The sequence below is a fragment of the Pagrus major genome, chromosome 2 (genome assembly GCF_040436345.1).
Source record: "Pagrus major chromosome 2, Pma_NU_1.0".
NCBI classification, from domain to species: Eukaryota; Metazoa; Chordata; class Actinopteri; order Spariformes; family Sparidae; genus Pagrus; species Pagrus major.
In genome coordinates, this window is record NC_133216.1 from 32,518,883 (window position 1) to 32,536,739 (window position 17,857).

The 17,857-nt window shown below is 39.5% G+C and overlaps 1 protein-coding gene across 1 annotated transcript in view; it reads right to left on the reverse strand.

Annotated features, from left to right (window-relative positions):
• LOC141020452 (BCAS3 microtubule associated cell migration factor-like) overlaps positions 1–17,857 on the reverse strand; it is a 119,232-nt gene that overhangs the window by 72,572 nt on the left and 28,803 nt on the right. The window contains exons 8-11 of the mRNA XM_073495539.1: positions 8,297–8,404; positions 8,116–8,192; positions 2,272–2,348; positions 1,532–1,615 (exon numbers count right to left, since the gene is read on the reverse strand). Of these exons, the coding sequence (XP_073351640.1) occupies positions 1,532–1,615; positions 2,272–2,348; positions 8,116–8,192; positions 8,297–8,404 (346 nt within the window). The remainder of the gene's footprint in view (positions 1–1,531; positions 1,616–2,271; positions 2,349–8,115; positions 8,193–8,296; positions 8,405–17,857) is intronic.

The window sequence follows — 17,857 nt, forward strand, 5'->3', positions numbered from 1 at the left end:
CCAGGAATGAATTTCACCTGGTATCAAAGGGGCCTGTTGGCAGTAATCTTAGAGTCACTCCCCTGTGTAGATGAGTGAAACAAGACCACTGGAGAGAAACCGATTACAGTGGGAAAAAACAGATAGGCAGGTTGATGAAGTGTCTCATAAGTTCGGCACCAGTCCGCTGGGCGGGCCAGGTGGATCCAGTGTCGGCACATTTACAGATGGCCTAGGCTGAGCTGGAAATACCGTATTATGTGCTGCTTAATCTGTGCAAAGGCTTAAAACCAACCAAAGGACCCTTAGACAGATTATAGCCACAGTATGAACATGTTTCTTTACACATTTAAATTCTTTATGATGAAAAAAAAAATAGTTTAGAGTCACTGTGAGTGAGAGAGACGTGATTGAGTTTTAGTTACTATGAAAATAATAAAAAGTAGCGCTGGTTCTTTTAGTTGCAAACTTTAGCATAAACAAATTGTATCTTATTCATATTTAAGGCTGTGCTGCTTTCTATGTCAACATTTTCCCCAAATTTGTAGTTGCTCTGATATATAATAGGGCTGATATTTACCAAAACATGATAAATACCGATATTTTGAAATCTCCTCAAGGCACTTCATAAATGCTGGGACTGGGGGACAAAATCAAACATCACCATATTTTTGATGAAACACCTCGATAGTGATATTGTGATTATTTTGGAGGGATGATTATTGGTACTTTGTCAAAATATCAACACAATGAGATTTTTAATAAATAATCATCAGTAATGTGGAAATAATGACTAAAAAACTTAAAAATCAGGAAAAGACAGCATTTATGTTTGTGACGATATAATGACATCCACAATCTAAGAACATATATAGTCTCATATCACAATTAAAACTGTGGTGAAACACTGGTATGATGTCAATATGGTTGTCTGCAGGTCGTTTTCAGGTCTATTTTTGCTGATAACTGCAGTAGAAATAGGCGAGACTCTGAATCTCTACATCACGTGATGCAGCAGCCTCGGTTGACACACCACGTGACAAACCCGTCTCATGCATTCATTGCAGTCGGTCTAACATGGACGCCGAAATGATAAGCGACAGGTAACGCCACGCAGCAGCGCTGCACACACATCCAGTGTGTCCAGCCTGTAGGCCTGCTATAATGTTCTTTCACATGTGAATTTCAGTCAGCTTCATGTGCCTGCCCAATATAAATAATCTGTTACAGATTGGCCACTGTCAATGGAGGTAATTAAAAATAACATATGATGAACCTAAAAGTTTAAAGTGCTGTGAACAGTGTTTTGTAAGGACAAAACACTGGAGGCACATACGTTTGAATTCTACTTAAAAAAATATATATCTTTTGGGAAAAAAAAGAAAAACTCAAAGCTCTGAGCCCTATCTATGGAAAAACACAGATAGATATGATTGTTTACAAGTCTGTGATGTCCAAGCATTACAATTATGTTTTCATTCATTTACTGTAAAAAGCCCTAAATATATGAGAAAAGACAGAAAAACAAATGTCTGTATGTGTTGTCACTTACTTTGGCCGCATTGATCACTGTAGCTGTATAGGACTGTGCATTGTCACCGCAAGCTCCTCCGCGAGACTGGTGACATCTGATCAACTGCAAAAACACAAACATTTACAGATGCAAGACCTATAGTGAAAGCCAACAGAACATAGATATGAAATGAAAAATGTGGAATAATTAATTGAGATTTTAGACATTCAAAAGTCTCCACTCTTCACTTTCTGGAGGACACAGGTTTTGCTTTCAAAGAAACATTACACAACCAAACAGCCAAGCCAAACTGATTTAATTTCAAATACAATATCACTTGAATGGCTCTCTCCAAGTATTACTGTTCAAAAACCTAGATTTTGTCATTTCTGGAAATGCTTGGCCAGTCACACAAACAGTGGCCCCATCTGTCAATTACTTGAGTAGGCCAGCACCAAAAAGCATTAAATGTATTGCTGAGTACACAATCGAACATTCTGTTTTTGTAAATACTTAACAATCCCATTAAACGGAAGAGAACAGAAAACTCCTGTGCATCTGTTGATTTTCAAAATGTTATCATCTCTTGTGGACTCTTCTTGGAATGAGTTGTTTATCCAGACAGATTAAAAAGGGAGGAAATAGATAAAATGCATTTTTTGGATTGTAAATATGTCGCTTTTCTGATAAGCCATTTCATAGATGAGTGTGTGTGTTTGTGTGTGTGTGTGTGTGTGTGTGTGTGTGTGTGTGTGTGTGTGTGTGTGTGTCTGGACTACCTTGTTCTCAGCATACGCCAGCCAGCGACTTCCCAAAGCTATTGGATTGAGGCTGGGGCCGGGACAGGGGTAACAGCCTGAATAGACAAAAAGATTGTCATACTAAAAGGGACAACAACAATAATTAAAATAGATATAAACATTTATACACATTCTGGTAGGATAAAAAAAAAAGACTAGAAAAGGGGGGCCTACGCAGGGATTTTCGTTAGCCTCCTCTCTGAAGAGTGTCTGTAACCATCTCAAACCATTAATGTGTTTGTGGGGAGTCTCTTGTTTGGGAGGATAAATGGGAGTCTAATTAGGGTGACGTGTCTGTATGCTTGTGTGTGTGTACACTATGACCTAATGGAGACTGTGGTACCCAATAAATTGGAGATGGCTCCTCTGCTTTTTCGACCAACACAATAATCCCTGCGAGGACGGACACACATGCACACATTTACACGCAAACACAACCAGTGTGCTGCCAGCAGAAATGAAAATAGCAACCAATAATCCTAAATGACAGATAAATGTCTTGGACATTATAAGAACATTTTTTTCTCTTCCCACTCAAACAGATGTGTAAGTAAATAAAAACATGGAGTGCTATGACTAACACCAAAACTGAGCTCCAACAACAGGGGCTGTTGTTATCACTGTTGCTGCAGGACAGAATCAACCAAAACAGGCAAACATGTGCTTGTAAACAGACTGGAGAAATAATGGATATTGTCATAAATATCATTAAATGCAAGCCGAGTCAGACAGTGACAGTATGCATACGCATATGGGCAACAAGATGTTGCTCCAATAATGATCAAACCCACTGTATTCAAGAATACAAGCCCTTGTCTCACACACACATATGCAATGAGCTAATGTGAGTGTGTGGAGGTGTGGGGTGAATGGCTTGCTGACAATAATTTAGTGCTCAGGGAGCAGATGAGGTGGAGACAGTAATTCCGTGCACTGTGTTTGGGAAGGGGTAGACGGGGGAAAATAGGGGGGTTGAGGTAAGCCACAAGGGCTGCTGGTAACGCCAGAGAAGCCTTTTGTGCCTCTCCAAGTCCAAAGGGAGCCCAGGCAGTGAGATAACATGTGTTTGACATCCTGGGCGGAGAGCATAAAGCTGAGCAGGGAGAGGAATGAGACATGATAGGTGGAATCAAAGGAAAAGAAAGCAGGGTTTAGGCTTTACCCAGAAAGACCTTGGCTAGCGTTGTAATAGCTAGTAGTACTCATAGTATGATATTCCATATTTTACTCTTCCATTTTTTTTAAATGCACTAAAAGTTTCCTAAAGTTAGCAACAAATAGTCTTCTCAAATAGTCATCTGTAAACCAAGGTCCTGCAACAAAAAATGCAAGTCCTGTGAGGTTGTTTTTCCTACAACTGTACTGGACTGGCACTCCACCAAGCCAATGTTTCTCAGCAGGCCAACAAAAACCTTATTTTCAGCCAGGCTACACTTGGAACACATAAAAAACAGCCATGTAGCTCTAGCACGACTATGCTAACATTAAAGGTGCTATTTGTAAGAAAAGTTGATTTTTGAGTCTCATTCCCAACTCGTCAACTAATGATGCTTTGAGATTGTAGAACGGGTCAGCCACCATCCCAAAGCGTAGTTTTTGACAAGATGGGAGTGAGACTCAAAAATCTACTTTTCTTACAAATAGCACCTTTAAGGAGTAAAAATTCCCATATTGCTATATCGGCTGATATTTACACATTTTGTGCAATGATCCCCTTAAATGTGGTTATCAAACAGTTGTGACAAAGATTTGAAATAAGGAAGGAATGAGGATTGATGAAGGTAGTTGACAGTTTAACAATAAACTTTATTGTCTAAAATGACATCAGTGCACTGTAATAGTAAACTTCTATGGGAATTTAAGCAAAACAAATTACCCAAGCATCCTTCTCTGCAATATAATCTTTAAAATATAAATTTTTCATATTGACAACATATATGCCAATACAGATATATTAGTGATAGGGAGGAGGAAGCTGGAGCACAACATGCAAAATCCACAGAGAAAGGCCCCAGTTGGTCTGGTCTTTATCAACCAAGGAGCCCTAGGGCCAGACATGGAAATTGTTTTGCACAAGTACAGTGTCCGGAGAAGTCTATCAAGTCAAACCATATTATACACCTGTGTGAGTTTCGAAGTGTTCTAAAAGCAAGAAGGTGTGATGGGAAAATTGGAGAATGTGAATGCCCTCATCAATAATGCCCTCATCAATAACATAACAGCTGTAACTTGTTGCTCTTAGATTATCAAGCTATGAGTTGAAGTAGGAGAAACTGAACCTGATGGTATACAAGTGATCCAATTTTGGGAGAGACCTTAACGTGTAAAACAGAAGAGCCTAAAATAATTGAGCTCTGGATACCAAGCATGATTGCTTAAGATCAGAAGTTTAATTAATTAAGAAGTGACAATTACCACCCTGCCCCAGCCTTTAGTCTGTTCCCTTTCCCATCATCTGCAGTCACAGCCAGGTCCTGCCTCTGGTGGTATGTCTCATAGTTAAAAAAGTCCTGTCACTAAAAATATTTACATTTTGTGAGACATGGAATGTGTGTGAGAATTTTAGCGCGTAAAAGGTGTATGAAATGTGGATTTGTTGTTTGTTTGGAACCAAAAGACTTACAAGTCAGACTACGACAATTTTTCCAACTTCATACCTTGTTGACATTTGACTGGGGTACACGGTACATAACCATAATGTGTAATTTAAAAAAAAGTAAAAGCTGATGGGCTGCTAGTGATAGAAGTCATATTAGCATTTATGACATTTTCTTGCTTACAATGCTGTGTGTCTTATATGCCTACTTAGACAAGACCTGCTTGGTTTAAATATTTATGGCCAATAGAATAATTAATATTCTATATATTCTTGCTGGAGGACCCAAGATACTTGTTGCTAAGTTAAGAATTGTTTACTTGACATTAAAAAGTAGGGGTGTGACAATTTCCATCAATATTACTTTTTTATTTTGGATCACTGAAAACAAAAACGGGCCTGGCGATTTTTTTTCTCACCACTCCCACCTAATTGTGAGCATCCGGAGGGAAAAAAAACAACTTTACTTCACTTTATGGACGACACAGCTAGCTTACTGGTGACCTGCAGTTGCAAGTCCAAAAACGTATTCTATGTGCAGAAACACTATCAACTGACTGGTACCAGAGGTAACTTAGTCTGTGTCAGAGATGTTGTTTGTTTTTCTCTTTTTCAGAGATCCTTTATTGATTTGTTTGGGAAGAGGGTTTACTAGGGATAGATTTGAGAAACTGAACTTTGTTTGAATATACATTACAGGGATAGTACATTATTACCATTTAAATGTCAGTAAAATCATGTCATGGGATGGTCCTGAAAATATAATTTTTTTGGACAATGTCTTCCTTCTGGACAATGCCATGTATGATTACAAAGAAAACATAAATACTGTTAATGTAAGACAAAGACATGGAGAACTGTCATGGCTGCTCTACTGTTGTGTGTTACATGATGCATTTCAAGTTTTTATTACATATTTCTTTCCACAGCTTGCTGGATTAATTTTGTGACGTGAACAACAAAACATTGATGACATGGCATCAGCGAGGTTGTGAAGAACAGAGGATAATGTTAAATTTTTAAGGGAGCAGGCAAGCTAATGCTAGCTAACTCAACATCACCTGTCAATCAGTGAATACAGCAAGGCTGCCATCTCAAACATGATTTGTTGTTTTAGGTTATATGAGTGAACTCAGCCAGTTAATTCACAAAGCACTCACTGTGGTCTGCTTTGGTTTTGAGTTGAATTTTGTAGTCACTGCGAATTTTATGCAGTTTTTTTTCTTTAAGAGGAAAAAACCCAGTTATAACCAAAACGTATTTACTGCGCTGGTTAGCCTTTGGATGGCAGTATACATCACCTCATCTGTAACCCCTCAGCATCTGCATTTTTGACTGTATTAAAAATCATACTTTTAGGATTACTAAAAGCCCTGGTATAACATTAATACCTTGGTCCTGGCCAAGCCTACTAGGTATAACACCATGACCACTGTGAGACATTTGACTCAGAAACTTGACAAGGCTGTGGAATCACAATGGGTCCCACCACAGCACACACCACTTGAAGGCAAAGCAAGAACATAAACATGGGATGAGCCTTAAGTGCTCATAAAAACATGACCTGTCCACCATCACATCCCTGGAGAAGAAATGGACGTACAATAGTAGAATGGCTCAATCAAAGCAGAGCTGCACACATTACAGGACCCTCTGTTTACTGCTTTTATGGCCCAAACAGACCAAACAACGTTATGAAGAAGAGGCCCCTGCATTCAGAAACGATTAATAACTATTGAGCATGTTTGGTTTCCTGTGGCCCAGACACTGATAGGGAAGGCAGGCAGACAAAGAGGAGACGCATTAAAGCCAGCCAGTAAGGTCAGTTTACTCCAGTCAATGACTTAAGTGGACAGCAATGGCCATGTAAGACAGTCTGGCCTTTCTTTCACAGCCTCCTTGAGCAGACATGGCAGGTACAGCCAGGAGGATGCAAGAGCTGTGTTGTAAACAATTTTCCTGTGTTGAGCTTCAAATGGAGGGCCTCACATCATGTTCTGATAAAAATCAGTTTAGTCACAATGCAAAGCTTGAGAGATCTGCACTGCAGCCGGCCTTGGTAGCTGGTTGCATTATTATCAATGATCTGCTTTGTGTTCATGTGGCTTGTGCGATGCCAATGTGACAGAGTAACTCATCATGTTTGGCAATTTTATTGGTGAATTGGGGTTTGGTATTTTGAAGTATTTTGACTAGTGGTCTCAGACTTTTATGACCAAACTGTGTGTTTCCTTTGGCAATAAACGTAATGACTACATAAAATCTCCCTTCTTGTGATCTGACAAAAAATTGATCTTGTGTAACTTAACAAAACGTGCTTCCTTTTCCAGCAGGTCAGAAAAACTGAGGTTAAAGCCACCCTCCTGTGTATTTTGATATTTGTATGATATTTCATATTTTTCTGAGTGTTTTCCTGGCAATGTTGATGAGCCAAACTGTGTGCCAAATAGTTTTGGACAAATAACTTAATTTTGTGCTCAAAGTCATGAGATTAAAGCTGTTGCCGATATGGAATAATAACGTATGATTATATTATCATCTGGGGGTTATCCACCAATAGAGGTTATAAAAGTTGCGTGGCTCCTTTAAGAAACTGGGAGGTGCGTAGCGTGTAAGTGGCTGAGCAAGAGAAGGAGAGATAGCTACAGTGACTAAGTATAGAGAAGACAGGTATTGGTGACCGGGCTAGATGGGAAAATAGCAGAGAAGTTGTCTAGTAGCAGTAAATGTACAGTACAGGTTACAGTTTGACCACAAATAAAATCTGCAGCTCATTAATACACAAGAACTTTTGTTTGAGTGACAGCTATCACTATCCCTGCTAATATTAATGCTATTGCTTGTCCATGCTAATGTCGATGCTATCACTAATCTATGATAGTGATGCTGATCTTGCTAGAACAACAGTCTGGTTGCGATGGTAATAACTACGTATGACTATTAACGACGCCCCCTTTTCTCTGTTTGAGAGAGAATGTTGACCGTTAGACAAAAAGAGACACTGACTGGAGGGGGGCTTTAAATACCCTCCAAAAGATCAAAAAGCCACTGACAATAGGTTCACAGACACAAAAGAAACTCCTCAAAAATAAGGTGTTATACTCCAACTTGTATAACGTATTTTTCTTCATTTTTAACGAACTGTGATTGCTGGAAATATTTCTATATAGTAGAATAGAAAAACAACTCTGTAAGTCAGTTAAAATGCATGTGTTTAATTTTCTTACTTGTAACAAAGAACTTCTTGGTGAAGGTACAGCTGTCAAATGCTGCAATCTTCTCCTGTAGGCTCACAGCAAGAATACTTGAAGAGGGAGAAAAAAGTACATTAATAGAATCAAAATAAACTGCAGTGTATCATAAAACACAAGACTTTCTTTTTGTCATCAGTTGGTCCAGCAGACATACTGTTTGTTGCAGTGGAGATCATAGATGGGTGTCTTGAACTGAATTGATTTGACCATTTCCCCAGTCCGTAGAGAATACAGGTCAGCACAGCAGTAGGGAGGGCTTGTCCTGAAAAGAAATGCATATAGTCAGTCTGTGAATACTTTATGCAATCCTTCAGTAGCTGTTGATAAACTTCAGGGCAGGATACCGTTGTGATGAATGATAACTTCTGACAATTCTTATTGACACAAAGCAGACACAATTCTCAGACTCAGAAACTATCAAAGAGTATTAAGAAAGTCAGTGAAAGTTCCAGAGGACTAATTGTTATTCAAAGAAAATACGGCCTTTCTCAGCGTCAAATCATGGCTAGACTAAACTTTTCTAAGGGGGCAGTGCATGGTACTGGAAACTGCTTTGTAGAGACTGGAAAAGGTTGTATCCAAAGCATGATCATGTGAACTCAAAGTGACCACATCATCAGAAGATCAATACATCAGGCTTAATTCCCCAAGAGATAGAAAAGCAACTTCATCACAGATACAGAACTTGCTAAATAAACAGTACAAGACCAAATAAGCAAAAGTACTGTCAAAAAAAGGCTGCCTTGTAGTGGTCTCAGAAGACAAGTAGCAGCTGCTTAAGCACTTCTCAGGAGGGGAAACAATGCCAAACACTTGAGGTGGGCTAAGAAATACCAGTGTTTTGCCTACTCTGAAGTTAGACACCTGCACAGACTTGATTCCAGCCTGGCCAAGGAGAAGTACCACTCCATTCTTCAGGCATGCATACTTGAAGACTAAAGAAGACCAAGAAGTCCTGACTTTCCTCCACAGTCACCTGACCTCAACCCCGCTGAACATTTATGGAGGCCCTTGAAGACTGAGAAAGCCATGCATTCTGTGACATCGCAAGAAGCTTTGTGGAAAACTGTCAAATCATGCCAGAATAACATGAGTCTTCAGGTTTTGCATAAACTTGTAGAGTCCATGCCAGCTCAAGTGCATGTGGTTATCGAAACAAAAGGTGGGACATAACAAATACTAAGACATTCTTAAATTCATGGACATGAATTAAGTGGAAATGATGCACAGTAGGATCCAAAAGTGTGAGATAATATGCAATATAATACTACTAATGACTCAACAAAGTAAATTCAGTGTTTCAGTTTTATTTAAAGCCAGTTAAGTGAGTACGTATACGAAAAGCAGATATTTTAGAAGACAAGTTATGTGGAAATTGTTGCACTAACAATAAAAAAAAAAAGTCCAGTTATTTCAACAATCTGGTTAAACTGCATTTGCACCTGTCCTGTGTCCAACTTATTTGCAAGACAACTTGAACATTTCTGTCCTCACTGCCAACATTACGATGAATGCAGCCCTCTCATAAGATTATGTTCAATAATTTCCTCACCATTTTGAAAGATTTAGCAGTTAGCAGAATACAGTGGTAAGTACTTGATGCTGACAAAACAAACTTATGCACATCCCAGACAACCAGAGGGGGTCTTTTGTGAATATTTAGGAAGTGAACATCATAAATGAACTGCCTGGCAGTGAATTGCACATCAGGCCACATATTGCTCTAACTACCTCTACACTGTTTCTTTCAAATAGTATTTGTTTCCAACATGTCCCACTGGCCTACCCCTTCCCAGGGTCCACATAATGACAGGGAGTGAAATGAAGGGCAAAAGGGGAAACGTTTTGTCATGCAGCACATTTACAAGAAGCCCTTCTATCAACACAGCAAAGAAGAGAGTTACATGAGGGAGCCTATCCAACAGCAGGCAGCGGCTGCTGGTAAAGGAAAATTTAGACATAAATCTTAATCAAGCAAGACCCCACCACCACCACCAGCCGTCCCCTGTGCCCCTTCCCTCTCTCTGCGAGTAAAACCTCTACCGCTCCTCTACTCTCTGTCACCCTTGGCGAGGCCTGTGGTGCCGCGTTGGCGGAGGATGCAGGGGTGAAATGTGGTGTTAGTTTTGTTTCTTGAGCCATCGGACTAAGTGCTTTCAACAGTCTATTTAGTCTGCTTGTGCATACTGAGTGCAGTTACATGCTTCATCAGTCTCAACATGGACAGTATTTGGCTAGATCTTAAAGTTACAAGGGAAGTCAAAGTAAGCTCAATTATGGCTGTAAAGATTAAAATTCTAAATTACTATAATGGAAGTTAAGCTTTAAAAAAAGCTACATCAGAACAAAAGAAGCCAGTGCAAGTCATGATAAGCAAATAACAGTCAACAGTTATTGCCAAGTCATCGAGGGAAATCTAGACATTATTTAAGTGACTAACTCATAAATGGAAGAGTTTCATCCATTACAAGGCACAGATGACTTCAACCATGTTGAATATTCCTACAGCCCACCATGTTCCACTGACCAATTCTACAGTGTCAAGGTCTGTCTGCAATCCCAATCATTACTGTTGCTCCTTTTCTTCTTTATGATGGAAAGAGATCTGCTTCTCCCATTTAAAACTCTGGCACAAGCACACACTGGGTTATGTACCGAAGGCAAACAGTAGAGAAAAGCTGCCATTTCTTATATATATTAGAGTGTAAAAGAGCAGCAAAGACATCTTAAACTGACTACAAAAACGCTGAGATCTTTAAGCACTCACAGGTACATTAAGGAAAGGGAAAAGGTGTGATACTTCTGGTACAGTGTGCTTTTACCAGCATTAATGAGTCACAGCCACAGTCACAGTTTTACTTTATGCTCTCTGTCAGATGAGCCTAACAGTGTTCATTCCAAACGTACAGTACATATTTACTCTTAATGCAATTCACAACGTGGCTTAATGTGACATAACTAATATCAACATTAAGGAATGAACATTTTACGTGGAATATACACTTGCAGTTGGCTGGCCAATGCACTTTGTTACAGAATGGCGTTGTATTGAGTCATGGCAAAATCCGATGCCAGGATCAGTTTTCTGCTGAACAATTGTTTTGGGCTTTTTTTCCCCAGATGCCTCTTCAAGAACACCCACCACCCCACTGTACCAATGCAGGAGACTCACTGGAAAGAACAAGGAGGTTGCATTTTTGACACATTGCTTTTGTCAGTCTGAACGCAGCCTAAGTGTTCCAATGGGGGAGGTTCTTAATGGGCCTGATGATAGAGTATCCAGCCTGTCTTTCCAGCTTTTTCTTCTCCTTCCTTCCACCCCTCACCTCTCAAACCCTTGTTTCCATGGTGTCTTGATGTGGACTGGTGTATTTGTGCAGTGTTTGCTATGCCTTACAAGTATCAAGCCTTTCTTTCAATATGACAGCAAATGCCAAACAATGTTACTTTCTACAGACTTGTGTGTGTGTAAGTTGTTCTGTATGTACTTGCACTAGTTAACGAAGAGCCAAAGTCTGAAGAATCAGTTTGAATGTTCTAAGAGAGAGAGATTGAGAAGTTAGTTTGAGTGACATATTCTTCAGTACAACATGTTTTTTAAAGACCATGGAGGAGGCTCAACGGTTCTTTATTTTAGACCTATTTCTCTGCATTTTTGTTAAAAAATGCATAAAACACAAATGTATATCATGCAGGGTTAAGGTGGCTCCTCTTTGTTTAGTGGTTAGACTAACACATTTAAGGGCTTCAATTTCTGTAGAACAATGGTCATTATGTTAAATCAAATATCAATGAAATGGATAAAAAGACATAGACAAAAGTACTATTAATTCTCCTCTCTCCTGAAATAGGTCTGTCATAGGCCCATTTAAGGGTCATATTAGGCTAAAAATATGGCCCAACTGAAAAACCGATCGACCTCTACAAAAAGCCCACTGATCCTGCTAACATCTTCTGACTTCCATGTAAATGTGTATAATCTGCATATTCTCCTGCATCAAATGACTGTAATAGTCATGGGTCTTTATCATCTCTGGTTTTGATCAGCTGTGATGAAAACACAACACAGGGTGAACATGTTTTTGTTTTTTTTTGCCGTGTCAGGCACAGTTCTATGACGTGTATTGACTTTTGGCCACTTGCTTGTTAATACCTTTCCATCCATCTCTCTTCAAGCAGTTTGGCGCTAAATTTGAAAGAGACTGAAATAAAAGATATTAAAAGTAACTGTTGCTAGTGGCTTCTGTGCTCGTAAGCTGTCTGATTGCTACTACGAATGTGCAACTCTCAACAGAGACCAGAAAGAACGGGGGTTGTCTAACTCCTAAGATCCAGAAAAATGATGTGTCTTTTTCTTAGAAATGCATTAATTAAGACTTTTTAAAACAAATGATCTGTATGTCAACTCATGAGGTATGATCTGCTGCTTTCTACTGTTTCCTGTTTTTCCAATGCATTCTTGACGACGTACATGACACAAAAGTCAAACAAAAAGAAAGGTATGCTCATCAGGTTTACCTGCTTTTACAATACCCACATACACTCACTAATTTTGTTGTAATCGTGGTATAAGCTTCCTGTTTACACCGGCACAATCAAGCTCAGTGTAGGTGAATCATAGATGACATCATTTCTGATAAGGTGCTCGTCTGGATAGAGATAATTTTTTGTTTTAAAATGCCAATTTGAAATGAAAACAGAAAAGGCTTGTCACAAAATGTTACATTGGTAATCCTTCTATGTAGTTCCACGTAGCGTTTACAGCAAACAGCCAGTCATAATGAACCTTTATTCTCCACCTACAATAATCTGGTTTCAACACTATCCTATGGAACACTGTCTGTGAATTATGAGAATTGAATTGAAGAATCTGCTATAGTCTTGAGTTGATGCAGGACCGTGAGTCTGAGCTGCAGCTGACACCGTGGGCACAAACAGGATTCCATCACCCAGCACGGCTGACACACACGCAATTAGTTAACATCAGAGGTGGTACTTTGACACACAATTATTTTTTCTTAATGTAGACAAAGGCAGGAACACACACCCAGAGATGCAAGGTAAAATAACTGCTGCAACAATATCCAACAGCCATCTTGATGACTGATACATGAGCTAAACATGCTGGGAGTGTGTGTGTCACATGTATACACATTTGCACACACATACAGACATTTAAAAGCAGAGATACAAACTAGTGTGGCTATTGTATGTTTCCCCAGCCAGTGGCTGGACAGCAACGCCATGTGAGCCCTCAGATCTCTTAGCCCAGGCCTGGAATTAAAACACTGTTCCAAGACTGCACATGTATTTTGTGTGCATGTCTGTGTGTGTGCACATGTGTGTGTGTGTGTGTGTGTGTGTGTGTGTGCGTGTGCGTGTGTGAATATGAGACACTGCTTGGATGTTAGCGCATGTGTTCCCCCCTCCAGAACCAGTGAATGCTTACTCGAGAAGATAAAAGAGGTGCCACGGAAGTTTGAGCAATCCCTAATTCATTTTTCCATCCGATGGTCCAGAACATCTCTGTCGACATTTCAAAACCCCTTAAACCATCACAAATCAAGAATACAGGCATTAAGATTAATACAAAAATTTTACCTGACGATAATTTACTTTCAGGCGGCTGCATCATCGATTTCAGCATTATCAGAGACCAATCAATCCAATTCAAAGCTCTATCCCGAAAAATGGGCCCCTGGAATTGATTCAAAGGGACAATGATAACCCGCTATTATAGAATCAAAATGGCACAGGGTTCAATTGTTTTGCTTTTGCAGTATTTTAACAAATGACCCAGTTCTAATGGAGGCAATGCAGGGGCAGATGTAATGAGATTTCCTGATGCTGGGGACATTGGGGCGTAGGTTGAAAGCAAGACTAAATCACAATTATCATTATGGATCATGGCGGGATGTCAGTCCTTGCACATGTTAAGGTGACGCCGAGCACCATTCCCCAGCTCAGTAACAGGCCTATTATGATGGCCCTATTAGATCAATGTGTCAATTACTATTACTCAAACTGGCCCTTGGGTCTGAAAGGAAACAAAATGAGGGAGATGGAGAAAAGGACGCTTGGCTCATTTACTTGCTTTGATACGACAAGATGCTACTTCAGAAATTAAGAAGAAAATGGAGCGGCCCTGCCAGATAGGGACACACAAAATACAAGCTGATAATAAAACATCTTTGGCCCAAATTTCTAACCTATAGCATCGGTATTTGATTGGTTGGGAACTAGACTCAACAATCAACTATGTTTCTCCCTACGTTTAATTATTGGTCAGATTCTCAGTCTTGTTTGCTTATTCATTGAATTGATATTCTCTGATTTTAATAATATTTTTTCTGAATTTTCCAGACTACCTTTGCCAAGGAGGTTATGTTTTCACCCATGTCAGTAGGCTTATACAAAAACTATCGAATGGATTTCCACAAAACTAGGATGGAGGATGGGTCTTGGGCCAGAGTAGACCCAATAACGTTAAAAGAACAGATCCAGGATTTCTTCATTTAACATTGTGAGATAGGGGTCTTTTCAACACATTTATTAATTTCTCAAGGAATAATGCATGGATGTTGATGAATAAGAACAGGCATTATTAGGTGGCTGGTTTCTAAGAGTTAGTACAATTTGATGCGGATCTTAGATCTGGTGAGTTTGAATTATGGTTGAGTATTATGGATGTTTGAGTGATACAGGGCTATCAAGTTGGATTTTGGATAAGACTGACTGAAATAAGGGTGACTGTTGGACCTTGGCAGAGGCATGTACTCTACTGAGTACTTTTTTATTTTCTACTTTGTTTGGTCCAAGTTCTTGTGTGGCTGAATTCTATAAAGAAAATAATCAATTAATTTGAAAACAACTTTTGATTAACAAACCCAAGACGAAGCAAGGCTACCAGGTCAGCAAGGCTTTACTCAGGCACAGATATTCTTTGTGCTAAATGACAACATCAGCGTGCTATCATCCTCTCAGTGACACTGTTCACATCCAGATAATGTTTACCATGTTTACAGTCTTAGTTTTCCATGTCAGCATTTGCTAAATGACACTAAACATTTACAGGTCTATTTTTACAGAGAACCGCGTGCGTGTCGGTGTAAAAATAGGCAAGACTCTGAATCTCTAGATGACACCCCAGTGCAGCCTTGTCACACGCGTGAGCTGCATTGCCCTAATCTATTAACATGGACGCCGAAATGAAAAGCAAGATGTTCCAGCACGAACGTACACACACTGCTCACGCAGCCAGTGTGTCCAGCCCGTAAGTCGTTGGCATACTTTCTTTAGAGAAACATAAGCATCTGGCAAAAAGATGTGAAGATATGTTACTGGATAAGAGAAAGTTTTTACCTGCTGGTGATGCTATATGAAAAGTCAGGGGATGAACAAAGGTTATTCAAATTTATCCTCTACGCACCATGAATGTCTGTACTAAATTTCATGGTAATGAATTTATAGTAATAGTTGTTGAGGCATTTAAGTCGGGATTGACATCATTCATGTCTGTATAAAATGAATGGCAACTAATATAATGTTTGGTGGAATTACCAATTTCTCGCCCTGCTGTAGTTGTTAAAAAAGGTTTTGTAGAAAAGCACTGTATCACTCACATTTAGATATCATCTTATTGTTTCCGGTATCCATAGATTTTAAACATTATCAAGCCTGCTCTAAGGACATATTTCTTTAAGTGGTGATGAAGAACACAAAAAGAGAAAATTATCAGATTTTACTGTAGTGACGGTCCTCAACAGTCCAAAATTGGCTATGCTATACAGCAACCAGAGGGCACACCCGATGAATCCATCTCCCTTTGGACTGGACCGACAGAAATCTCGAGCAGCTTGGGTCATTTTTCTCTCCTACTGCTCTGCCACTGTGCGGCACTGTACCAGATTTGGAAAACCTCTTAACAACACAGTGTTTAATGGGACTTTTACAACCATGTGTGAGTCTTACTTTTAGATATGCAACTGTTTACAATGGTCATTACACACCATTATGAATGGCGCGTGTCTTATTATTGTGCCATTATCATCAATCCAGTTTGTGGACTTCTTCTTTGATGAAACATGTTGACATCTGTTATTTTAATTTTCACATCAATGCTGCGCTTATTCCATGAGCACTTTCCCTCTGGCTGAGAGAATCTGCACACATCTTTTTATGAACGTGAACTAAACCAGGGGATCAAAACCACAAGATTTCATGTGGCTGTGGAAAGCATAGATGGAAGCCTGAGGAGGAATTAAAAAGCAGGCAAATAAATTCATTTACAAGGAAGGGACGTCACCACATTTCCGACAGTGAACAGTTTTATGAGCTCCCCAAATACGAACGACAATTACATGCTGTGGAAATGCTAAACAAATACAACCTCGGTTTGGGAAGTCAAGGCTGGCTCTGCTGAAAGAGAGAACTCAAATGCTCCAACTGTTGAACTTTTGAAGAAAAGCATTTCCACTGGGGTTCAACTGATAGGGCCTATTGAATACCGAAACCAGAAATTTAGGATCAACATTTGCAATATTTTATGCAAACATCCAACAAGTACTCAAAGTTCTCTCCAGAATTGTGTTCTCAGCAGGATAGGAAAGCCTCTAAAAAAGCGTTTAGACAATGTGACACAAACTCTTCACTGCTACAAGAAAGGCAAGTAGTTGTCATGGTATTATTGTATTAAAATTTGATATACTCTTTATACTCGCACTTTAAGGACCTTTCATACATGTGTGTAAAGACAATAATATCTGCAACTACAATTTGTCAACTACAATGAAAACTGGAAAATTAAAACTGCACTGCAACATTTTTTCCTTTCTCCCCACTGTTGTTTGTTTTGCTTTTAACTCCCACTCCTTCCATTCTCAGCTCTAACCCAGCCCCCCAATACTCAACAAATGCCGGCCACATCAGAGCCTGCTGGGGGCCTGGAGGGAGCCACAGTGATTCCGGCAAGCTGCAGGCATTAGTAGGAAAGTAATTAGGGTAAAAAGTTCAACCACAGCTCCATGTCTGCAGAGCTGCCAGAAATACATTTCCTTCACTGTTTAATACTGCACATGCAGTATAATGGCCAGCATTTTGGAAACACACTGCCCTGTATGTGTGTGTGTGAGGAGGGAAAGCATTGCATTGTATAAAATAAAACCGCAAACAAAACCAAATAATACTCTACAGGCTACAAAAAAAAGGCAAGGCAATAGTAAACAAAATGCCAAACTTTAAAAACCACCGAATGACAAATAGTGTAACAATGAAAAGAAATTCAACATGGGAATTTATGTATATGCAGTCCATAAATCCAGCTTATTCCATCTTCCTCCGACAGCAGTGAAGTGGACATTAATATTCATTACCAAAACCATAGCTTGCATTAGATCCAATTTTAGCCATTTTAGCCTTGTGTGCCAATGTTCTGTCTGAGTTAAGTGGAAGCACTTGACACAAGAAACATCTGGTCATGCAGGAGTTCTTTCTTCTGCTGTGACATCTTAAAGCTGTATCTAGACATGTGATGAGTTAATTTTTTATCTGCTTGTGCATGGATATGAGCTGGAGGACAGCTTTCAGGAGGGTACAACATTTGTGTGTTACAATGCAGATGACTTAAGAATTATTTTATCAGGTGCTAACAATTCTGGCTCTGAAAAATCACTTTACAGCCTTTACTAACAGTGCCTCCACGATACTTCTGTATCGA